Raw genomic sequence first — 24455 nt, 5'->3', positions numbered from 1 at the left:
TAAAGTATATAATATAATAGTAAGACTTATAATATAATATTAATTATTATATATTAAATAATTAAATTTATAATATTTATTTTAATATAAAAGACTTTATAAGCTATAGAGTTAATTATATTATTTTATAAGTATATTAAATATAAATTTAAAATATTAAAAGGTATTATTAGTAATTAAAATAAGTTAATTATTAATTATTTTTAAAAAGACTTAATAAAAAAATAAGTAATTAAATACTAGCTATTTACTATATATTACCTATAAATAGATAATTAAATAGAAAAGACTTATTAAATATTAGAAAAGTATTTATATATATATATTAATAAGTTATTAGAATAGTAAGCTATATAACTAAATAAAATAGTATTTATATATAATAATAGTAAATACTTAATAATTAGAGTTTTACCTATAAAGGTACTTTATAGATACTATCTATAATATATTAAATATATATTATCTTTAATAAAAAGTAAAATATAAAAGGTATATAAATATATTAAGATACTTAATTAAATATATAAGATAGCTTAATAATACTAATAATAAGTAACTAAAATATAAGTAAAGTATTATAATATAAGATATATATTAAAGGAGTATAAAGCTAGCTAGATTATTAATATATCTATATAAAACTAGCGCTTTAAGAACTATAAGCTTATACTTAAGTATATTAAGGTTTAAATTATAGAAAGGATTAATAAGTAAATATATTAAGTCTATCTACTTAAAGTATATAAGTATATATATAATATATTCTATATATCCCTTTTTAAACTATAGAATATAATAAGGCCTTATATTAAGTAATTACTTATAATATAGCTTAAAGATAAATTTAATAAGTAAAAAGTAAAAGAAGTAATTATATATAAAGATAAAAGAAATAATTAGTTTTATTTAATTAAATAAGTAAATTAGCCTATAGAATATAATACTTAAGAGCTAAATTAATACTTAAATAATATAAAAGGTATAATTACTAAATATTATAAGGTTATAAAGAAATAATATAAAAAGTAAGATAATTAGTATAATAAATAGGTAATAATAAAGTATTATAATATAATTAAAATAACTTAATAGAAAAATAAAAATAACTAGCTATATATAATAAACTATAAGGAATAAAGTAATAAGACCCTTAAATAAAAAACTAATTAACTAATTATTAAATCCCTTAAAGTTAAGTAAATTATTATTTATAGGCTTTAGCTTAAAGGTATTTAACTTAAAAGATATAAGTAAAATAATAATAATATTATTATATTTAATAAAGCTAAAAGCTAAAATAATATTAAATAATTTAATACTTTAAATAAAAAAAATATTAAATAATTTAATACTATTAATAAAAGAAATATCTAATAAATCTTTACTTATAGAAATAATAGGTAAAATAGAAAGATAGATATTAATAATATAAATAATAGCTATAGAATTATTAGCTATAGCTTAATTAAAATAAAAAGAGCTAATAGTAATAATACTATAATAAATAAGACCTTATCTTAAAGTATATATAGTAATAATAGGTATAAAGTTATTAGTATTAATAAGGTAATATATCTCCTAGTAAAGACTATCCTTAAACTTATAAAAAAGCTAATAAAGGCACTTTAAAGATATCTCCTTAAGATAAGTATAATTAATATAATTAAGAAAGAGTCTTAAGTATTTAATTAAAGTCTTTACTTTAATATAAGTCTAGCTATATTTAAGTATAAAAGCTATAATATTATTTATAACCTTAATAGTAATATAATCCTTATTAACTTAAAATAAAGAACTAATTAATAATAAAGACTAATAGAGAGAATATAAAATATACTATAATATAATAAATAAAAGAAAAAAGGCTATAATAAATAGCTAACTCTTAAGCTTAAATAGTAAAGGTAAAACTATTATAATTAGTCTTTAAGATATAATATAAGTTAATTAGTATATTATAAATAGATATAAAAGTAAAAATAGTATCCTTATAAGATTAAATAATTTATTAGCGCTATAAGGGTATAAAATCCCTTTAATACTTTAAATTAATATAAATATTATAAGAGTTATAAATAGTTTAAGCTATATTAAATAGCTCCTTAAGGATCTTTTAATAGATTAATAATAAACTAATAAAAAATTAAAAAATAAATAAGACTTATAATATAATACTTTTAATAAAAATCCTTATATATAATATAGTAAATAGTATTATTATTAATAATATAAATATAATAAATATTATAATTAATTAAAAGTATATAAAAGTAATAAAGGTATTTACCTTTAATTTAATTATTAAAGTTATTAATTAAAATAAAAAGGAAGCTTATTAATACTTTATAGACTATTTATAAGAGAGATATAATAAATAGAAAAAAAAAGTATATAAAGAAGGTATTATAATAATAAAATAAATAGCAATAAGAGAGTATAAAAAGATTAAAATAATATAAGTAATAATAAAGTATAAGAGTTAATAATAAAGAGATATTAACTAATAAAAAAGGAAAAAAAAGAAAAAAAAAGATCTTAATAAAGTTAATAAAGAAATACTTAATTATTTAAATTAAATGCTAATAAAATAGTTAACTATAATTTATAGTCTTAATAGCTATTAATAGCTATTATCTAGAGAATAAGATTTTACTAAGTGCTATATATATATAGGCCTATAGGTATAATTAAGAAAATATATATTATACTATTCTATAGGGTCTATAATTAAATAAGGGTAAAGCTATATAAAGCTATTATTAAGTAATTCTAAAGGCTAGAATTATAAAGAGGGAAGTAATTATAAGAGTATTAAAAAGGTATTTAGATATAACTAATTAATAATAGGTCCCTAGGAGATCTTTAGGTAATTTAGTATATAAAAAGATAGATTAAAGGATTTAAAGTTAAATTCCTTAAGTTAAAGTTTAGTAATATAATTAGACCTACCTATTATTTAACTACCCTAACTTAACTCTATTAACTTATAAAAACTTAAGTTGCTTTTAATATATATAAATAGAAAGAAGGTTTTATATTAATTTAAGCTACTATAGGGAATAGTTAATAGAGTTAAGGCTAACTATAATAATAGTTAAGACCTTTAAGTCCTATATATAAAGGATATACTATAAAGAAATAGTATATATATATAGATAAAAGTTATATATAAAGTTAAACGTATAAAGTAAAACCTTTTATAGTTAATTAAAAAATGCTATAACTTAATCTTACCTTATCAGTTAATAATAAATACCTTATAATAATATATTTAATAATAATCTTAATAATAATTTCAATAGAGGTAAGCTTCATATGTAGTTAAACCTGTCGCAACCACCAGTATCGAGTACTGTATGCATGCACTTTGAAATCCTACCATTTTCAGCTCCTGATAGGGAAAAGACTGATCAAATCCAGGGCAGGCCTCATCCGGATGTGAGTGTGGTTGCGTGCCGTTCCAGTCTACCACAGCAGTGGGAGTATTTGGTTCTCATGGGGTCCGATATTGTAGGGTTGCACTGCAGCAATAACCCATCTCTGCAGGATACACTGCACATGACCGTGAAAGGCACCGTGCCCTTTCGCCCCTTCCCGTAGTCTTCAGCAAGGATACAATAGAGAACAAAAAGTGTGTAGGTTTTTGCTGAGAAGGACAGACCTCTTGTGGAGTTCTCCGGTGGTTAAGAATAAGGCGTTCCTCTAGACTCTGTGAGGCTTGAAGCTGAAGCCCCAGCACTCCTTGCATGTCTAGTATACAGTGTCCATACTAAATAGTTGACCAGACTATTTAGGTAGAGTGAGTCAAGGAGGCCGCCTGTTAAGGCTGATTGGATGGGTGTCCTGGAAGGCTCTCGCATGCAAACTAGACCGCAGCTGCAGCTGGGTCAAAGAAAGACAACCATTGTCGCGGTGGTATCTTAAAGAAGGTAGCCGCTAGGCGTTTGAGGCGCTTAAAGTGGGAGCTTAAAGATCTTTGTATGATGGGGTATTTGTTACCGGATTTCACGAGAGTGTGAATCCTGATTGAGACGCGTGAAGACGGCAGTTGAACAGAGTCTAAACCTGCAATACATGGGGAATACCCCAGTTTCCTAGGAACAGACCAGGCCTCCAGCCCTATGAAGGTACGTTAATGATCCGCCATCGGGTTAGTCTAGACATTCGACCCCTCTGAGGCTGGGAGCTGGAGCCTAGCGAGCGTTAGCTCATGCTTACCTTCCATGGTACGTTGTTAACGGAGGCATTCGCTGTCGTTCATGGCTGAACGGCTGAAGCTTTCCATCCCATTTCTCTCAAGGGTCATCTGGTTTCTTGCATTCCTTCTCTTCTCTTCTCTTCATCTTGTCTGTCTGCCTGCCTGCCTTGCGTCTCTTTTTATCATTCGCTTGCATCGATATATCGCTCTTTTATTTTCGCTCGATAACCGAAATCCTTCTCAATCCTTCGATCGACTGCCCCCCCCAGTCCAGGACACTCTCAGTCGCCTCGGCCCGTCTTCAGCGTACCTAAATTCGTGGTGCCCCAGGCGCCCACTACTACTACCACCACTATCGGACAGCACCTACCTCTTATGAGCAATCCACCTCGGCAACGTTGAAACCGTTATCTTGCGTTGGCCCAGAGCTCATTCTACGTTGAATGATACCATATCATTGCTTGACAATGTCAAGAGTTGCGCAACAACATGGCATATCGAGATGACCGGGCTGAAGAGCCCTTCCACCCTTATGAGCTATATCATCCTTCTGGCTCTGTTGCTGTATCGCAATCGCAAAGACCCGCGACGAGCCAGGCGCCTTTGAGCCATCGCGTCTCTGCAATGTCACTTTATCCCGACGACAATCCCTACGATCCTGCGATACACCCTCCACTTCACGGTCGCGAATCCATGGTCTCGCTCGCCTCTCATGCTGGTCACCAAAGTCCGCCTCAAAACGAATATGACGGACACTCATATGCTCCCGGTTCTGGATGGTCTGCGTCGTTTGGCTACAATGGCGCTGGGGGATCTTACGCGCCTGTATCGGCAGCTGGACCACCACCTTCCCGGTTTCCATCCAGGGCCAAGCGCATGTCTGCCTATGGCTCCTCACTTGGACGAACAATTCCCGAAGAAGGCGACAATGGAGAAGCATACGACCTATCATTGCTTGGGGGCGCAGCTTCATTGGGTTACTCCAGTAGCTACAACCGTATAAAAGAGGACGATGACGAGGACGACGATGTTTCTCCCGGATTTGATGTCACTGCGGCGCTGGGGCCAATGACCTCACACGATGAGGATTTTGTCAAGAAACTGCAGGCACAGGAAGCCAATGGAATGTTGACAGGAGGATTGGGCCAGGGCTTCCATGCAGATGTTAAAATGAGGGACGAAGAGCTTCTGTCGACAACACCCGTAAGTGTCCAGCGCAGTCTATCGCGATCCTTCTCTCGGCGCAACCAGCCCTTGCGCATGTGCCGAGCCGAGACAATTCGACAGAGGGGCCAGGATGAAGCCAATCGAAAAGGAGAGGTGATTGAAGTGATATTGGACGAGACTCCAGGCGCGGATTTGAGCAGTATCGAAGGACTTAGCACCGTCGCATCCAATGATTTCCGCCGATCGACTTTTCCAGTTAAGGAGGGCAAGACGGAGATATTCTACCCTCAGCCGAACTGGAAACCGCCTACAATGCGATGGCCGTACTTGACGCTGCTGATCATCATATCCGTTGTTCTGGCTATTGTACAGGAATATTTGTTTCGAACCTTCCACGAGAAACCTATTATTTCATTCACGGAACCTAAAGATATAGACACATTTGTTTATTTTGCAGTCAAGTTTCTGCCAACGGTTGTTGCGGTTATCTTTGGTGTTTTCTGGCAGTTTACCGACTTTGAAGTCCGTCGCTTGGAGGCCTTCTATCAACTATCCAAGCAACAAGGTGCATTGGCTTCAAAGTCCATCAACGCCGACTATGTCACAAGCTTTAGTTTCTTGCGACCTTTCCGTGCAATCAAGCTGGGCCACTATGCGGTGGCTTTGTCTTCGTTTGCTTCGATCATGGCCGTCTCGCTCGTGCCTACGTGTGCAGCTGCATCTATTATCTTGACACCGAGTCGCAAGGATCGCATGGCCAGTCCCGATGACGAGAAGAAAATATTGGTGGCAGCGATGTGGTCCCGACTTTTGACTGTCGTTCTATCCTTTTGCGCGCTCTTGGGCTGTGGTCTCCTTTACGTGCTGCAAACACGACGATCTGGTCTGCTTGCTGATGTGAGAGGCATCGCTGGTCTCGCAAGCATGGCTGTTGTAAGCCACGTTTTGATGGATTTCAAAGACATGGATACAGCCAAACATAAGGATATCCACCAGAAGTTGAAGCGTCGGCGATATATGTTGAGAAACTCCTCTCTCGCACCCTATGAGGGCACAAGTGCGAAACTCGAAACAGATAGAGAGCAAGATGATGCAGCTCATCTCTCAGAGCACCCGCATCCCCTGATGTTGCGACCGATGGGATGCATCCCTTTCATAATCGGGTTGCTTCTTTTCGCAGGCTTGATCCCGACCTTCCTGTTTACACCCGCCCAAGTCATTACAGATAAGGCTGCTTGGGTTGTCACGGCGTTAGCTGTCATTCTCAAGCTGTGTTGGGGAGCCATGGAGACATCGGTGCGCATGATGGAGCCTTACTACATCCTTTCCAAGCGACATGCGCATTCCAAGACCCTTACCCTTGATTACACAGCGTTGCCGTTTCTTTATATGCCTTTACGGGCACTCTTGAATGGGCACTTTCTGGTGTTCTTGGTCGGGTTCGGCTCCGTCATGGCTGAGTTCCTTACAATTCTCGTGACCAGTCTTGCCACAGTAGACGGGCAAGACTTTATCGTGGGATATGGCCTGCATCTGGGCAAGGGAAAATGGAAAGGTGATGACGATGACGACAATAAGAAATTTAATTCTGGACAAGAGACGGTGCGCTCGTTCTACATTACGCTTGGCGCCACGCTGTTCATACTGCTATACATGTTTGTCGTTGCAAACATGGTTTTCTTTCGACGACGGCACCCATTTCTGCCGCGACAGCCCAACACGATTGCGTCGATTCTGGCATTCATCCATCAGAGCAAGATGTTGTATAACTTCGTGGGCACCGCCAAGCTCAGCAACACAGATATGGCGAAGAAGTTGGACGATGGCAAGACGTATGGATTAGGTTGGTTTACAGGAAGAGATGGACAGATACATTGCGGAGTGGATCAAGAGGAATTGACGAGTTCATACAAGCACGGTGTTGATTACACGACGATGAACAATCCGTGGAACGCGCAATGGGACGTGCTGTAGTTAGTTCAGGCGTTGCGCAATACAACGGTCGGCACTTGTATGTTTTTTTAATGATTATGGGTAACAGATCTGCGCATGACGATCTATAGGCAGATTTTGACATCAGACAGCATGCGGATGGGTTTAGGATTGGCGTTTAGTAAATTAGATGTCTGGCATTGACAAGGAAATTTTATGCTTTAGCTTTAGGTGTGATGCTTCTGGAATTTCTTTGGTATTATAGTGAGAGATACGTTTTTGAAACGTGAGTGAGGGCCGAGACAAGGGAGTTGGCCTCTTGTGAGGTATGCGACGAGCGAAACATGAAATGAGACTCGGAAGATGATGAACCGGAATGGTAACGACTTCAACTATTCGCTTGCTCTCGTCTCTGACACGTGCTGAGCAACAAGATGCAGAAGGGACCCGTCGATCATACTCAGTTAAGTTTCTACTTGGTGGGTTTCGAGTTGACGCGTCCATACTCCGCTCGATGGCATTCGACGCTTATGTTTGAGATGTGTATCAATTGTCCAGTCACAATGCCTCTTTACATTTTCCTCTTGTGGACTATATCCGCCTTTTTCACCGGTAGAGGTGAGATCAGCCCCCCCTTGACGAGCTTTAATCTCTCTGTGTGCGTGTGTCCGTACGCGCTTACGGTGCAAAGTGTAGTGCTATTGGCTGTTGGGATACGTGCCCCTGAATATCGAGGCTGTGAGGGGTCGAGGATGTTGGAGATCAGGAATGTCAAGAGATCGAGCGAGATGCCCAATGAGAGGGGGGCGGAGGAGAAAAAGGACGCAGATTGTTTGTGAAACTTCCTACGACGGTTAGTTAAGAGTTGGTTGATGTGTAGCGGTGACGGTTGGAGTTGAAACTCAATTGTTGTTTTGGAGCCAGAAATAGAACGGGAGTCGCGGCAGCTTAACTTTTTTTGAGGTATATTCCGCCCGACATCAAGCCATAGTTGTAGTATAATATTCTTCGAAGCGAATGACGGTAATGAAGAACAATCCCATTCTCTCTATCATTATTGTCCAGTCCAGTCCAGGGATGCTGGACCGCTGCAAGTAAGCCTGGGTACTCCATAGTAGCGGAGTGTGAAGTGGACGAAGACAAGAACGCGAGCCTTGGCATCATCATGGAGATTAGATCTCTCAAAGTCTATCGATAACTCAAAATGCTGGACTTGGTTGATTGATCAAATCAATTTGGGCGTTGCTAAGACAGCCTCGAGTTTGGTAGTGAGTGCGTGATTCATGCAAAACGAACCAAACCAAACACATCAACACTTTCTCTTTCAGAGTGTCTTTTGATAACATTCCCCATTGTGTTATAGTGAGCACATTACTGGATTCATGCAAGATTTGTCTCTGTTGTTGAACCTAGCGGACGTGCCGAGAGTAGCACAGCCAGCGGGTAGACTTCGTATTGCTTTGCCTCGAGATACCAAGAAAGTCCAAGAAATTGACCAAGAATAACCAAGACACGAGGTGACCGTACTTTGGCAACACAGCCTCTTTTCCTTGCCCATCGCAATTCGTCCCAATATGTTGTTTCTAGTTCTAGAGCATCCATCGTCGTCTCGTCTTTTGGTGGCCTGACCTTATTAGTAGCAGTCTAATAAACTCGACAGACCTGAAATGGATGGACCTGAGCAAGGGCCACCCCTTTTGGATTCGGACTTCGGCAGCGTTACAGAGTCAGCAGCTAAATAAAGTCAGAGAGCCCAATTGTGATAACTAGAGGGGGGCCAGAGAAGGGGGCAGTGCAAGCAAGCCTCGAGTAATTAAATTAAACAAGTCGCGACCTGTGACGTGACAATGCGAGATGGCGACGGGACGTAACATCCGGAGAGTATGTATCGTGATGCACAACACTTGTTCGTCTCTTGTTGTAATAGAGTTTGTTATTTGTTTCCCTTGGTATTGTTGCTACAGCCAAAGTACTGTTGCCCAGGTCTTGGCTTTTGGCCGGCTTTGTTGGCACCAGGATGCAGATGGTGTATGGACCAACCACGCGACCTCTTTATTGAGTCGTTGACAGAAAGTCTGGCAACACTACTGCAGGTTGAACCACCAAAAACCGGGAATCTTGTTGTTTCCCACAGCCAGAATCGTCTGTTTGTGCCTCAAATCAATGTATGAATGATGCCTTGAAAAGTCCCAACCTTTCTTGTTTTTGTATGCTCTGCAGACCTGCAAGCCTGCCAGCCTCTTGTTGATCTGCATCGGCACTCCAGAACTATTGTACAAGCTTGTGCCAAGATCTGCAGTAACAATGGGACTCTTGCAACATAAAATCGTAATCCTCGGAATTCGACTCATTCGATGATGTGTTGTGGTCCTTGTGGACAGCCCGAAACATCCTTTCCCATGTTCCATCCATCATCCTTCGTACTCCTTCGCGACGCTGTGTGTAATATCTATACTCGGAAGGGTCGCAAAATTAGGACATCGTCTTCCAGGGGGACCGTCGCCGCTGAGGTGCCCACAAAGTACATGCTATTAGAGTCGATACGAGATCGTCACCCCATGTCTGGCCAAGCACCCGTGTCATTGACTTGCCTTTGGCCCAGAACTTGGCTTGCATTCCAGGTACCTGCACAGCCTTCCAGGTTTTAATCTAGGGAAGCACAGGCTACCCACGGTACATCCATGGTATACGAAATAGCGAATTGTCGCAGACGACAAAGCTCCATCATCACCGTATTGCTGCTTACTGTGCATCGCCTTGCCTTGGATTGTACGAATAGTTGTGTGGTTACAGCGTTCTGTAACTCATTAGAGCAAAATAGAAGACATCGTTTGTCTCTAAATCAGAAAGAAATGTCTTGAATGACAAGAGACAAAGCACGTTCGCATAATTCATGACTCCCCTATCCATTCACACGCAAGCCCCCAACACCAAACTAAACCTATTATTGTCACTCCAGTCCCCGCTTCACCGCGTTCGCACCCGTGAGAGTGACCACCCGCCCCCTTGTTTCCCTCTAAGTTCAGTGACTGGACAGCGAAAAACCCACCGTAGGCTTGGGCTGGGCTGGGCTGGTACCGAACCGCGCGTGCATTGGATCAATTTACTACCTGCCCAGGTACTTGCTGTTAGTATGGCCTCCCTACCATTTTAGGTTGTACCTCCTTCCTCCACTGCGACCAGGTTCAGGTTCCCCATCCCTCCCTTTGGCTCCTTCCCTTGCCTTCCCTTCTAGCCTTCCCCTACCTTGGACTTCTTTCCACTCCTTCTCTCCCTTAGTCTGCTGCCGCAGGTCTTCCTTTTCCCTCCCGACTCCCCCCACACAACAAACCCATTTCATTCATCATCCGCGACAACGGCAGAAGCCAAACTCATTTGACGACGACGAGACGACCAAAGCTGCTCATACCAGCCACGCCTCGTCGCTGAGACGATTCTCGCCTCGACCTTTCGCTATTCAACATTTTTTTACTTCTTTCTTTACCTCTTTCTTCGCTTTATTCCGTTCATAATTCGCCAATTTCCGTGGCCTCACTCGCTTGCCGTCAAACCCAAAGTCTATTCAAATAACAACCTCACGCACTCTAAAAGCCAACAGCTACCGCTTTCGCCGATTGCTAATTGATTAACCGCCCTCGGATTCGTATAATTTCGATCGTTAAAAGAACTGGCTAGTTCGCACAAGCAGCAACAACCACCTTCCGACCGAACGTTCCGACTCGATCGCTGGCCATCATAATCGCAACTCCTGGAAATACTGGTCACGATGTGGTCTTGTATCATGAAGCCATTGGCGGTCATCGCCTCGGTGGCTGCTCTGGCCTCGCCCGTCTCGGGTGAGAAGATTCTCTACTCCAACTCCCTCAACAGTTGCCAAAAGGACAACGGATTCAAAGCCACGCTCTTCAACGTCGCCTTGACACCAAACAACGGTTCCGCCTACGTCAAGGCTGTAGCAACATCGTCTATTCAAGGCAAGGTCAAATTCGACATTCGACTCTCGGCTTATGGATACCAGTTCCTCCAACAGACGGTTGACCCCTGCTCAATTAACCTCGCTGGTCTATGTCCTATGGTTTCTGGAAAGATTCCCTTCAAATTTAACCTGCCTGTAGGCAAAGATAATCTTGCCCAGGTGCCTGGAATTGCCTACAACATCCCTGATCTCGATGCTACTGTTCGTGTTTACGTCAACATGTCGGATACCGGCGAGAGTGTTGCGTGTGTCGAGGCCTCTTTCTCCAACGGAAAGACAGTTGATCTCAAGGGTGTCAAGTGGGCTACTGCAATCATCGCTGGTCTTGGTCTGATCTCTTCTGCCATCGTTTCCGGCGTTGGTCATGCCAACACAGCTGCTCACGTTGCCTCTAACTCGCTCTCCCTGTTTGGTTACTTCCAGGCTCAAGCTATTCTCGGACTTACCAGCGTCGGACTTCCCCCAATTGTCGCGTCGTGGACACAGGACTTCCAGTGGTCTATGGGTATTATTCGCGTTGGCTTCATGCAGGACATTTTTACTTGGTACCAGCGAGCAACTGGCGGTAAACCGGAGTCAATTCTTTACAATGTCCGCCAGGTCTCAGTGCAAGTACAGAAGCGAAGCTTGGATCTTGCCTCGACCAGCATCGACCTTTTCAAGCGCAGTGCTGCAATGATGCCTCGAGGTATCACTGAGCCTATCGGAAATGCCGCAGGCGCTCTTGCCAAGCGTGCCAACATCCAGACCGAAGATGGAACTTATGTTGTGTACGGTATCCAGCGAGTTGCCTTCAAGTCCAGGATCGAATCCACCAACTTGTTCATGACAGGCCTGACTTTCTTCTGTATTTTCGTGGTTATCACCTGCCTGGCAATCGCCGCATTTAAGGGCATCTGCGAGCTCTGTGCCCGTCAGAGGTGGATGGCCCAGGACAAGTTCCTCGAGTTCCGCAACGGTTGGCTCACCGTTCTCAAGGGTATTCTCTTCCGTTTGACCCTGATCGGTTTCCCTCAGATGGCCATTCTTTGCTTGTGGGAGTTTACTCAGCAGGATTCACCCGCCGAGGTCGTGCTCGCCGTTTTCTTCCTCCTGGGAATGGCTTTCACCCTCGGCTGGGGCGCTAGCAAGGTCATCCGGATCGCTCGCCGCTCTGTTGCCATGCACCGAAACCCTGCTTACATTCTGTTCTCTGATCCTCAAGCTCTCAACAAGTGGGGTTTCCTCTATGTTCAGTTCCGAGCCTCTGCATACTACTTCATCGTCCCTGTCCTCATCTACACCTTGGTCAAGGCCATGTTTGTGGGTCTGGCTCAGAAGAGCGACATCACCCAGGCTGTCGGCTTCATCATAATCGAAGTTGGTTTCTTGATCGCTTCTTCTGTTCTCCGACCTTGGATGGACAAGCCCACCAACTCATTCAACATCGCCATTGCTGCCATCAACTTCATTAACGCTATTTTCCTACTTATCTTCTCTAATGTCTTTGGCCTACCTAAGATAGTTGTTGGTGTTGTTGGTGTGGTTCTGTTCGTTTTGAACGCTTCATTTGCTCTTATCTTGCTTCTTATGCTTATCGTCTCGACCGCCTTGGTGTTCTTCCGCAAGAACCCCGATGCTCGATACCAATTCATGGCCGACGACCGTGCTTCTTTCATGAAGTCGCAAACACAGGTCAACGCCACCACCGAGCTCGACGCTCTAGCGGCCACTGCTCGAGGCGATAAGTCTGGCTACAACAAGCACCTTGACTTGGACGAAGAGGACTCAGTTTCATCCGAGAGCTTGGCGAGACGAGCTGAGCCAAACAACCAATCTCAAGCATCGTTCCAAAGGGGCGACGCGCCCCCTCGCTCTCCTGTGAACCCAGCCATGCCACTCTTCCCGGCTGATGGACGACCATCAAGCCCCTTCCGTACTGCGTCACCAAACCCTTACCAGCAGTCAAACTCAAACCTGTCTCAACAAAGGTCGGCAGACAACAATAGCCCTGGCGGTTACAGGTCACAAAACAATGCCAGGTAAGCCTTTGCAAATCATTTCGCTATTTGGCTCTAACTAACTCTTTTCTAGTCCTTGGCAGCGCGGTGCTGGTTACGAGCACTAATTGATTTAACTAAAGAGGAACCTATTTATCTTTTTTATTTCATGAGAGCTTCAACTAGACTATTCTCAAGGGGGTAGACTTTGCATTTCACGCAGCTTGGTCTATGCGAGGCTGGCCCAGCAGACAAAGCCTTCAGGATTTCTGCTGTGGATGACGCGAGTGAGCTCCGGGCTCACAGCCAGTAATTTACATTACCCACGCTAAGATCGTGTTTTCTTCCTTTGTTTGTTTTCCCTTTTTTCTTGGATGGTTCTTTTGTCGGGAGCATGACGATGGCGTCTGCAACGAGACTTGGCGTTGGCGATTGTCGAAACCCTAGTACTCTTACGAGTGTTTGCTTTGTATATATAAACAGTATCGGGAAGGGATGAGGAATGTGCTTTTTTTACTGAGCTGAGGTGACTTAGCGATCAGTTTATATCCGATATCCGGGAATCATGCTGCGACTTATTCAGTCGCGGTAATGGGACATTTGTCTCTCACCGTTGTTACACAAATAAAAAACAAGATTACAATAACTACATGCCTACTACACCCGTTGCTGGGCACATTTCTTGAATGGTATTTCTTGCTTATATCTATTGACTTTGAAGATAGTTTGAGAAACTGTGTGTAACTTTGTTTATTGTATCTATGGAAGAGGTCTTTTAAGCGACTGTGATCTCCAAGGTCGACCATGGAGAGAGTAATTCACTTTTGAAGCCTGAATCTACCTACTTGGCTGCGTTGCCAAACCAGCCTTTGCAGCAATTGGATACCTGCCACCCATTCCTATCGACACCCTTTGACATCCTCTTTACAACAACCAGCATGTTGAGGGAGGAAACACCAGAAACCCAGCCTCCACTCCCATCCTTCCTTTACAAATACAACGATTACTCCATGACTCAGGAAACTGACAAGGCTTTGCGTTTTGAAACGAGAGGCTTTGAGATATAAAGATGAAGAAGAAAAATGAAAAACCAAGACCGTTTAATGGGTCTTGTGGAATGGCTAATGATACAGCAAGAATGGTATATAGGGAATAGACAGAAATAGAGAGATGAACTTGAGGAAGTCAAGAGAGCAGTGATGTCTCTGGGCAGTTTGCCGCAGTAGTTGGGAGATCGAAAAAGATCTGAACAAAGGGAATAAATAGATTGAGGGAAGGGTCGGTTGTGAAAGAAGAGAAGAGAGGATAGAGGATTCTCTCAGGTGTTAGCGCACAGAGGCTCCATAAAACAGGGTGAAATAGATTGAAGAGAGTGAAAAGAAGAGTATTTCGAAAACGCCGTCGTCGTCTTGTGACAATGGGAATTTGACAGAGAAAGAAAAGGAACTCTGTCGTCCAATTGGTGATATCGTTTGTTGTCGTGATGTGGTGTGGTAGAGTGTAGTGAGTGCCCCCTTTCAACGCCGTCTCGTCTTAGCTCAGTTGGAGATTGTCTCACTTCACCACCATCACCTGAACCTTTGCGCCTGCCACTTTGGAACTTTCCACGTGCCACCCCATTGTGTGACGCTGCACGTTTAATTCCCCTCATTCGAACTTCATCTTGCATTATTGAATGTTTTCAAATGAAATGCAAAATCGCAGACAGGAAGACTCTGGCGGGAAATCCCGACAGCCACATACGTGTTCTCATGCAGGAACCAGGAACCAAAAAAATGATTGAGGTTGGATTTTGAGTTTTAAAAGGCGAAACCCTGTTCCATCAACTTGTCGACGTCGCCTCCTGCTTCTTGCACTGCTTTCATGGCTGCTTCGCTCAATCGTCGTCTTCGGTCCATCGCCTCACGTTCTCGTCGCGCTTTGGTCTTGGAACTGCCGCTTGGCGCAACACCTGTCATGAGGAGACCTCCGTCACTGGGAGTGAAGTTGACGAACCCGATATCTCCCATGCTACCGCCGCTAGAATCCCGTGATCGGCGTTGTTTGCGCATGGCAGTGGGAGTGCCAGGAACCATGCCTCGACCTGAGGCGCTGCGGGCCGATGCAACGGACCCGTTGGAACTGTGGCGAGAGTGCGCCGTGGTAGGCGTTGGCGGAATCGACGGTTGACGTGTCTTGCGGATTGGAGAGCACGACAAGTGTCGAGCTCCAGAAGACGGCGCTCGTGGCGGGCGGTGCCGCTCTGTGGTTGGCGGGATGGGCGGAGGTGGAGGAAGGTAAGTTTGAGCGTTGAGTGCAAGTTCATGAGCAGGCGTGGAATCGTTGCGTGGTTGTGGCATGTGAATCATCAGACCTGCCGAGTTGGGATCGTGAACTTGATATTCGTAAGGCAACTCGGCGTGCTGGGCATGCATGGCAAGGTTGAGGTTGGCGTTTTTCTGTTGTTGGGGATCAACGACGACATACTCGCCATTCTGATTGAGGAGATTCAGATCCCACCATCCACTTTGATGAGCGTTCTGAGCCATATACTCATGTCCCGGCCATGTTTCGGGTGCCGGGCCCACAACCGGGACGGCATGTTGAGGATGACCAGCAACTGCTTGTTGATGGGGATGAGGGTGAGGATGGGGGTGGGCATGTGCCTGTGGGTGATGAGGATGAGGATGGGGGTGTGGGTGTTGTTGATGCGGCCAGACTGCCTGTCCTGCCATCTCAGGCTGGTACATGCCAGGCTCAGTCTTGATTCCTGGAGACTCAGCTGGTGTGTGGATACCATTGGTTTTGAAGAAACGCATGTTGTTGTTTGGATGCTGCTGAGGGATTTCATCAAAGGGGTCGTCACAAAACCCGTGGACAAAGTTGGTGCTATCCGGCCCGCATGTTGTTGGCGACGGGGGAAACACATCATTCCCATTGTACTCGTGATGCTGAAGTCTCAGCGCACGAGGAGGGTTATCCATGGTTGGAGATCCCGGACGGTCCATGGCGATGGGCTTTCTGGGCTTTCGGAGTTTACTGGCTTTTCGGATCGTTGATGAGAGTGCTTCGACGAATTTGTTGGGTTTCCTAGTCATGGTGTTGGGAGGTGTCGGCGATGACGGTTGCGAAACAGGTACCCGTCTACCAGGAGAAGACTGAAGTGAGATGCCATCAACTCGAGGCAGTTCTGGATCCGACATGGAGACTCGAGGTACCATGGAGTGTTTCTCCACCATCAGTCCACTGCTGTCCGCGAGTGCGAGACTACGAGGATCAACATCATGCGATGCGCCAGGTGCGGCTGATGATCCAGGCTGAGAGGGGACTATCGCGTCGACTTGAGAGCTACAAGAAAACAAGTCAAACTCATCTTCAGTTGTCGAGACACCCGATGAGGCAGACGCGGTAGACTCGGAAGGGTGGTCAAGCATGAGTCCATCGGCCAAGGTGGGCATGCCCGGATTGTGGCCGTGATGGTCGGCCATGGAGGAAGGGATTTCGCTGTCAAAGTTGATAAACTGGCCAAAGAAGTCGGCTGATCCATCATTGTTGTGTCCGTCTTCGATTTCCTGCCAGTAGAAGCCCGGGTCGCGGTCGACAGCCTCGACCCGATAGGGCAGAGTCCAGGAGGCCATTGGTATATTGCACTGTTGTTCGGCTACACTGGGAGAAGTTGAGTAAGGTGGCAATGGAGGCGTGGTCAGCCAAGCGAGTCACCGTGGGCTTGCTGAGAAGGTCAATGAAGGCGACGAAGATGTCGAAGTGGAAGTGGAAGTTGATGGCATGAATGAAACGAGAGCCAAAAGAATGGCAGCGGAGGGGATGAAATGAAGGAGCCTCGGGCCTTTGAGTGATAGCGACAAGAGAGGCGATAGGCTGGAGCCAGTCAGAGGCAGCAAAACAAAGTTCAAGACGAGCAACAAGAGACTCGGCCGGTAAGCGAACGAGACCTGGCAAGGCGTGGAGATGGCTAAAGTCAAGTCAATGGAGCAACGGACAAGCCAGTAACGGGCACCAGAGAAACGGGCGAGACACGACGAGGGGGAAAACAAGGACCGTCTGGTCTTTGGATGACTTTACTAACAGCGAATTTGACGGACAAGACGGCAACATGAAGCAAGATTGGCGAGTTGAGAGGTCTACGAATCCATTCTGGCTCAGCAACGAGACCGTTGCGCTGCGGTACGTCGTGCGTTGCGTTGTCACTTGGGCGAAGCAGTTTTGAGTGCGACAGTGGGAGGAATGCACGGCGCTATGAAGGAGCATTCCATCGAGAGTGGTTCTCGTGTCATGAAGCGATGATTGACCCCCCTCCCTTTGTCCATTCTAGATGGGAATAAAAAAGGGACGATCCCTTTGTGCGACAAATGGCGATTAATTACAAGAAATGCTTCTTGTATGTCTATATGATCAAGATGAAGAACATGACAGGGTTTTCAGTGTTTATTTGTGGCATCTTTGGGCAAAGAGCTGTACATGTATGAAGCGGCCCTGGACATTGGCATTGGACCTGGACCTGACCTGACCTGACCTGACCTGACCTGGACCTGGACCTGGACCTGGACCCCCCCTGACTGACATCGGACAGGTGGTGATGCTCTAGATGGCCGAAGCCACTTGGGACTAGAGGTCGAGGCAGAGGCGCTGGGGGCGGGCTAAGGTAGAGTTTACGGGTGTACCTACGTTAGCCCGAGGTGGGTAGTTTTCTCATTGAAGTTTGCACTTTGTATGGAGCGTTTGATTTGATGGGCTGCCGAGAGTTGAGCAGAGTTGAGGAGGGGAAGGGGGGCAATGAATGAGTTTTTGAGTTGGGCCCGGCTGGTGATGAGCGAGCGTTTGCCTGAAGATCTCTGTAGAGCTTGCAGTGATTGACAGGAGAGATTGACGAGAGTAAATGATTGACGTTGATGACGTCTAAGCGAAGATCTCTGTTGTTGATATTGCATCACTTTGCGCATATCACAGCCCTTGTTTGATTCCATCACAAAATCCATAGATGGGGCTCAAGGTTTTAGGGACGGGAGCTTGCATACAGCGCATGCAACATCCCTGACCTCATTGCCCCCATGCCCTGTGCCTGCCCTGTGCCTGCCCTGGATTTTAGGGGCCCTGTACCTTGTAGGCCGGCAGCCAAAATGGTTGCATTGCATTGTTACAGGGGAGGGGAGATCATCCAGATCTGACAGTTCCCGGCCCCTCATTTTCATCTCCATCTCCTCTCCACTTGAGAAAGTCATTGCAACAGTAACTGGGATCTCGTATGCTCCGATCGACCCGCAACACAATCTTCCATCACTCAGGCAGTTATTTTCCCATGTATTCAATTGTTTTTAATTGAAATCGTAAACCTGTCTCACGTCAAGAATGTTCTTTTTTGTTTCTTCACCATTTAAATGTCTTAACCACAATCATCACCTCATCAACGACCCATAGTAAACAATAATAAAAATCGAATTTCTCCTCTTCTTCACTTTTGTTGAGTCAAGTCTTTGTATACCGTTCGGACTCACTTTGTCATGAGGCCTCACTAAACTACCTGAATTTGAATCTGGCATTCTCGCCGTTGTCCACATCGGGGGTTTTTTTCTTCTTTTTAACTTGTCCTTACTCACGTTACGTGCCCAGACCATCTTGGCCCGATGAACCTTGCTTTTTCGAGTCTGAAGCTTTTCGCTATCCCCCCCCAAGCCGTGACTATTGAGAGGCTTTACTGAAAACTGATAAAATACTCTTATACTAGCCTATTCACCTGCGGGTCGTACGATGTGATGTGTGCGATTGACTGACGGGATATGTGGATATATGGCGCGACGGCACAAAAGAGGAGGAGCAGCAGGAGGAGCCGTGATAGAGTAAACAGGATTTCGCGTCAAATCAAGGCGCCATTGCCGGGCTTTTTATCTTAAGAATGCTGGGCAGGATCACTTGATTGATTTTTCAGTGGATTCACCCGCCCGGCCCGGTTGGTGATGGCTTCACCAGCCGTGTGTTCCGATAAAGTTTAAGAGTCACCCCAGCAAAGGCCTCACCAGAATCGACCCGCCTACACCCATTTTCTCCCCCGTGTTGATACAAAACATTCACTCTTGTCTTGATAGAGTCAATACTTCTATGCCGTCACCACTTGAGATTCACATGATACTTGCTTGGTGTTTTGCGTGACTTTCCGCATGTTTGATGTATTCGTTCCATTGCCATTCTGGAGATGTCGTCTGGTCCATCAATACCAAACGTTGTGTGATACTCTGCTAAAGTACAAGATGATACAAACACCAACACTGACCCTTTTTTGGTCGCACAACCAATGTAGTGTAATGTGTGGCTATCCCGGCTTCCTGGCTGGGACCCTTGAACCCTGGCCGGGGATTCTCCTGTCGTGACGCGCCTCATGCTAGTTCTGTCTTCCAAGCAATGTCCGAGTCCAAACGCTGTATACATGATCCTTGATAAAACAAAATATGCTCCTTGTCGTGATCCCCATACGCCAAGCTGTGAAACTCCCAGAGTAATAAATAAAACAGACAACCAGTCTAAATCTCAAAATGTTGGGGAAAATAAAATAATAAAAAACGCCATAGCCCATCCATGGTTCTGTCCCGAGAGGGCGGATGCTTCGCTTATGAAAATGCTCATAGAATGTTAACGCCGCCGCATCGTAGACCAGCCCTTCAAAGCGGGTACGATCTCGGCCATGCCGCCAGCGTCTAGCAAAAACGCCGGTGACAAATGCAATATCGATGTGCTCTACTGAGCCGCAATCATTGACGAGGCTTGGGAATCGGAGCGTGACCGTATAGATCCTACGGTCGATTGAGAATGCTTGCTCTTCTTCTTATCACGTCTTCTCATCCGCGGGGCGCTGTGGATAGTATTGCGGCAGCGAGTTGCAGCATCGATTGATCGCCTGTAACCCAACTCATACCGCTTCTTAACCCCATCTGGTGTGCTAGCCGCTCTCAGCGACGCTACTGATGGAAGCCACGAGAAGTCGTCGTCATTTTCACAGTATCCTTCATCTACTTCGAAGCCACCGAATGCATTGGGTCTGTACATTGACGTGACGATAGTTGCTGGGACTTCTACAAGCGCAGTGGGATCAACGGCAATAGGCGAGGAGGGATCGAAAGGCGGGTTTATGGAGGTCGTGGGTTTCTCTGAGGTGGAGTTGTTTTGTAATGTCGCCATGTTGGTGTCATGGTCGGCATCAATCTCCATTGACCTCGAGTGATACTGCGGGAGCATTGAGGAGATGTTGACGACATTGTCGTCAGGTAATGAGATAGGCGAGAGGGCAGATTCCGGGGGGGTTACTGTTGAAAGAGTAGAGTCTTGGTGGTATTGACTTAAAGATGAGTTGCCGAGTCGAGATGCCAGGACATCAATTGATTGGGGTTGGATTTGCGTGGATGAGGGTGAGCCTGGTGGCGATATTGGTGAATGAGTCGATGTCGCTTTTTCGGACGACATTGTTATGTCCGTGGTCGAAGTGGAAGTAGTGATATCTTGTTGTTGCTGTGTTGCCTCTGCAGGCGTATCTCTCTGGTGACGTGCTGTGTGAGGCTCGTATATGGCTCGAGCTAGAGGCTGGAGATGATCTGCCCCATCAAGGACAAAGGATACACGGAAGAGAGAGTGCGGTCGTGGAAGTTGGCGATTGAATGATTGATTGATGAAATATGGAGATGACAAATGATGAATGTTTGGTAGAAGTGGAAGTGGAAGTGGAAGTGGAAGTAGAGGTAGAAGCAAAGATGGAAACAATCAGGAAAGAGCAGGGGCGAGCAGGCCGGCCTAAGTAATATGAAGGCATCCGCGTTGCGCTAACTAAGGTGGAAGAACAGGCGTTGACGCCGCTTCATTACTGGGGTGGAGTAGACAGTGGTGGTGTATGTAGGCGCACTAGCATCGTTAGGTTTAGTGGTAAGAGGTAGTGCTAGAAGGGTTAGAGGAGACGAGTCCGAGTAGAGCAGGACCATGGAACGCTGAGTAGTAATAGTAACAAGTAGTTTTGGTGCTATAGGCTATCTAGGACATATTGAGCTTGATGATCCGACAGGATGGTAGGCCTATTTCTTTTCTGCTAACGTAGTAGAGAGTAGTCTTGCCGTTCCTTGCTTTTTTACACCGCCCATAAGGAGACTGACTGGTATTTCTTTGTTTCTGTTTGACCACCAGGGCTGGGTCGGGCTGGGCTGGGCTGGGCTGGGTCTTTTGGAACTGGCTAGACCGAGTCTTGTCTCTGATGCCCTCGACTCACTGAAGGCGTCGGTCCCCATCTTATCAAAAGTCTCCATGTGCGCCCGTCCTGCCGGAGCAATCAAGCCCCCTTCTGAGTGCAGCGTTTGTACCGAGAGCCGGGTCTCTAAACCCGACAGCGTGTCCAAGGGTGGTCCCAAGTTGTGGTGTAAGTGGAACTGTGTCCTGTTGATGGCTGATGATTGGCTCATCTACGAATGAGTAGCTTCTTGGCAGGTTACATGGATGAATGCAATGCACATCAGCCCATGTCGGTTCCATCCCAGGTTTGCAAGGGTGAGTTGAGTCTAACTTAGCTCTCTTTTATTCCTCTGTTATTTCCACACACGCCTCGTCTAGCTCAAGTCGAGTCAAATCAAATTAAATCAAAACAGCCCTTGCATCACTGAGTCGTCGTCGGTAATAATCACAGTCCAGTCTGTCGGGTTGTCGGGTTGTCGGGTTGTCGATGTCGATGTCAGTAGTGGACTCCCTCCATGGCTTGTCTGTCATCTTGTTGACTTTTTCCACTGCAGATCTCTCATTTTGGTTGAATCACTTCAGCCAAATAGAGTTCCCTTCATTCTGACCCCCTGAACTTGAGCTCAGCTGGCCGTTATTAGTTAAACTTGGATAATTACCGATGGCTCGAGGTTTCTCAGCTCAAGGATAGACCACCACCTGGCATCAGCTTCTACACTACCACGCGGGAAACGACCTTGGGGGGGATTTAAATCCCGTCTCTGCTTGTTGACGCTTGATGTTACTACTCCGTACTTTGCAGAGCATACTTTGCTTCGTCTGCTTATTACTCACGATATGTATGTATCTATGTATGTATCTACCTACAAAAGCCACCTAGACATGGGACCCCCTTCACCTTCAAAGGGTCGCTGTTTTGCTCATGTTCGAATCATAGTGCCACATCAGCACATGCAGACAGGCCCCTTGCCATGTGATGTTGGGGGTAATTGATTCTTTTTGGTAATTCAATCGTAGTACTCTGTACAGAGCAGAGGTTCAAAGAATACCTACTGTATCCCCTTTGGGTACAAGCCCGTGATCCGATGCAAGGTCCCGTTTGCATACAATGAGACCCCGCCTATCCGTTTTGGAATGCTTTGCTTTGCTTTGCTTTGCTTTGCTTTGCTTTGATGCCTACCATGACAAAAACTTATACTGAGTCCAATACAGGAAAGTATTCAGACGAAATAAAATACCTACGCTCTTAGGCTCTCCCTCTCTCTTCTCTGACTGTCAGACACTAAACAATGAGCCCCCGTCCCCACTAGATCACCCCCGTAGGGCAGTGGGCAGTGGATAGATGCTAAATCTTCTGTTTACGTCCAATCGCATCTTTTTTCTCATCGGCTGTACCCCCCACAGATGATCGGATCTACAACCTTCCGCCGTTCATTCGATACGCCTCTTGTTTAAAGCCAAAATAGCCTCAAAACTTTAGGGAATCCTCATCCTGTGGTTAGCTAACCCAACTCCTCCATCACTGACTGCGTGTGTGCGCTGTGCACTTACAGTAATTTGATACCTGAAACTACTGTAGTACGGGCACTCTAACTCCTTCGCGTCACTGGGCATCGGATTCCTAGGGGCAGCCTGGTATGTCTCCGGCTCTAGCAGGAGCGCTAAACTCTTGTAAGTTGTTTGTCCGAAGTCCCCAAACCTCCATGTCTTGGTACCAAAGATTGGTTCCACGATTGATTAACGAGTCAGGAGGTTTATCTGGACCTGTAAGACAACTACTCGTGGGATTTCATATGCTAATCTTCAGAGTTTGAGCCATGGCTAGTACCCAGTCGTCAAGGCTTAGCCTTGCCTGTCATCTTTGCCTGCCAGAACTTTGACAGTACGCCGACAAGTACAGAGTATCCTCCAAGCTAAATCCTATAATACCCGGTTCGCCTACCCCTGCAAGGCGACATATCATATTCATATGACGGAGCTCCGCCAGTTTTGGATCTGTACTGATCTTGGCAACCAGCTACGATTGCAGAGAGCGAGCCCTTTCGACGACATCATGGAACTGTATTGCATTGCATTGCGAGTCCGGTATGGCTGCCTTCCTGCATATCTTTGCGCCACCTGCTTTGAAATCAAGTTGATATCGACTGTCTCCACGCTGACTCGAACTTTGTGGTCTTTCTCTTCTCTGGCTCCTATGCCGAAGATCTAACCCTCAGAACAAGATCTACCAGTGGTGAATAATGACTGATCGAGCAATAGATTTCCCCTTTTGATGGAGCACCCCCTGCATGCCATATTTTTTGCAACTGAAAAGCCGGTTCTAGAGCGTGTTGTTTGGACCCAGAGGCCCGTCTTTTGTGTGAACCAACACCACGGCTCAACGCCTGGAACGGTCTACAAAGAGGACCCAGAGACACGGTTCTGGTATCAAACTCCACGTTGTGCACTTGCATTGTATTATGGCAATCACATACGCCTCATTTCGGGCGACCTTGTATTGTAGATGGTCAGTTCCGACCCAAGGTGTTGGATCGCGGGACGGCAACGACTCGAAGAATTAGCTATTAGCTCCCAAAGTTTCTGTGCAATAGCGTGGCCTTCCTTGTATTGAGAGCAAAGTATGCTCAAAGGAAACCCGCAAAAGGCTAGTTCTATGCCATTTTCTTTGTGCTGATATGTCTCCGGATGCTGGAGGCCTAGGCCTCGTTCCAGGTGCAGGTACGCTTGACCAGGGCAGGTACAGTACCCGGCTTACATCGTTCCTGACTTTCCTCTCAATACAGACCAGAGCCAATCCACGTGCTTGGAGGTTTATTGTTGGCAAGAGCTACTGGCACTGCCATTGCTGACTGCCTTGAGAATCCCCATTAGATAAAAAGCATGTGAAGGCTTACAAAACATTCGTCCCTTCGAAAAGGAGCAGGTACGGATATGATCCTGCATTCTTACAACATGCCTAACTAAACTCTCAATAAACAAACTACCGCCAGAGAAACCCAAG

General features: G+C 44.9%; 5 protein-coding genes across 5 annotated transcripts, besides 21 other annotated features; 3 read left to right on the top strand and 2 right to left on the bottom strand.

Moving 5' to 3' along the window:
- Positions 1 to 5: 5 nt before the first annotated feature.
- Positions 6 to 170: a microsatellite.
- Positions 171 to 173: 3 nt separating this feature from the next.
- Positions 174 to 210: a repeat region.
- A 5-nt stretch (positions 211 to 215) lies between these two features.
- Positions 216 to 366: a repeat region.
- FPSE_02663 (uncharacterized protein) lies at positions 305 to 1974 on the top strand (the record flags this gene model as incomplete). The annotated part of the gene is made up of 10 exons (XM_061988434.1): positions 305 to 308; positions 341 to 344; positions 408 to 423; positions 480 to 492; positions 1135 to 1141; positions 1225 to 1231; positions 1395 to 1403; positions 1536 to 1544; positions 1903 to 1907; positions 1969 to 1974. Coding segments are annotated over 10 exons (80 nt in total), but the record flags the coding sequence as incomplete, so codon positions are not given.
- Positions 371 to 406: a repeat region.
- Positions 428 to 602: a repeat region.
- Positions 842 to 929: a repeat region.
- Positions 934 to 1180: a microsatellite.
- Positions 1258 to 1507: a microsatellite.
- Positions 1827 to 1866: a repeat region.
- Positions 1915 to 2014: a repeat region.
- Positions 2015 to 2037: 23 nt separating this feature from the next.
- Positions 2038 to 2069: a repeat region.
- Positions 2070 to 2125: 56 nt separating this feature from the next.
- Positions 2126 to 2280: a microsatellite.
- A 3-nt stretch (positions 2281 to 2283) lies between these two features.
- Positions 2284 to 2329: a repeat region.
- Positions 2330 to 2366: 37 nt separating this feature from the next.
- Positions 2367 to 2579: a repeat region.
- Positions 2580 to 3245: 666 nt separating this feature from the next.
- Positions 3246 to 3299: a repeat region.
- Positions 3300 to 4690: 1391 nt separating this feature from the next.
- On the top strand, positions 4691 to 7342 carry FPSE_02662 (uncharacterized protein; the record flags this gene model as incomplete). Its single annotated transcript, XM_009255781.1, has 1 exon — positions 4691 to 7342. One exon carries the CDS (start codon positions 4691 to 4693, stop codon positions 7340 to 7342), a length of 2652 nt encoding a protein of 883 aa, XP_009254056.1.
- A 3149-nt stretch (positions 7343 to 10491) lies between these two features.
- Positions 10492 to 10577: a repeat region.
- A 489-nt stretch (positions 10578 to 11066) lies between these two features.
- FPSE_02661 (uncharacterized protein) lies at positions 11067 to 13383 on the top strand (the record flags this gene model as incomplete). Its single annotated transcript, XM_009255780.1, has 2 exons — positions 11067 to 13297; positions 13350 to 13383. The coding sequence occupies 2 exons, from the start codon at positions 11067 to 11069 to the stop codon at positions 13381 to 13383; spliced, it is 2265 nt and encodes a 754-aa protein (XP_009254055.1).
- Positions 13384 to 15054: 1671 nt separating this feature from the next.
- On the bottom strand, positions 15055 to 16872 carry FPSE_02660 (uncharacterized protein; the record flags this gene model as incomplete). The annotated part of the gene is made up of 1 exon (XM_009255779.1): positions 15055 to 16872. The coding sequence occupies one exon, from the start codon at positions 16870 to 16872 to the stop codon at positions 15055 to 15057; it is 1818 nt and encodes a 605-aa protein (XP_009254054.1).
- Positions 15864 to 15936: a repeat region.
- An 872-nt stretch (positions 16873 to 17744) lies between the features above and the next one.
- Positions 17745 to 17799: a microsatellite.
- Positions 17800 to 19981: 2182 nt separating this feature from the next.
- FPSE_02659 (uncharacterized protein) lies at positions 19982 to 20704 on the bottom strand (the record flags this gene model as incomplete). Its single annotated transcript, XM_009255778.1, has 1 exon — positions 19982 to 20704. The coding sequence occupies one exon, from the start codon at positions 20702 to 20704 to the stop codon at positions 19982 to 19984; it is 723 nt and encodes a 240-aa protein (XP_009254053.1).
- A 707-nt stretch (positions 20705 to 21411) lies between these two features.
- Positions 21412 to 21444: a microsatellite.
- A 389-nt stretch (positions 21445 to 21833) lies between these two features.
- Positions 21834 to 21863: a microsatellite.
- A 726-nt stretch (positions 21864 to 22589) lies between these two features.
- Positions 22590 to 22626: a microsatellite.
- Positions 22627 to 24455: the final 1829 nt, after the last annotated feature.

Source organism: Fusarium pseudograminearum, chromosome 1 (assembly GCF_000303195.2).
Source record: "Fusarium pseudograminearum CS3096 chromosome 1, whole genome shotgun sequence".
Lineage (NCBI taxonomy): Eukaryota > Fungi > Ascomycota > Sordariomycetes > Hypocreales > Nectriaceae > Fusarium > Fusarium pseudograminearum.
The sequence above is the reverse complement of the archived record's forward strand: the minus strand, read 5'-3'. Positions and strand labels throughout refer to the sequence as shown.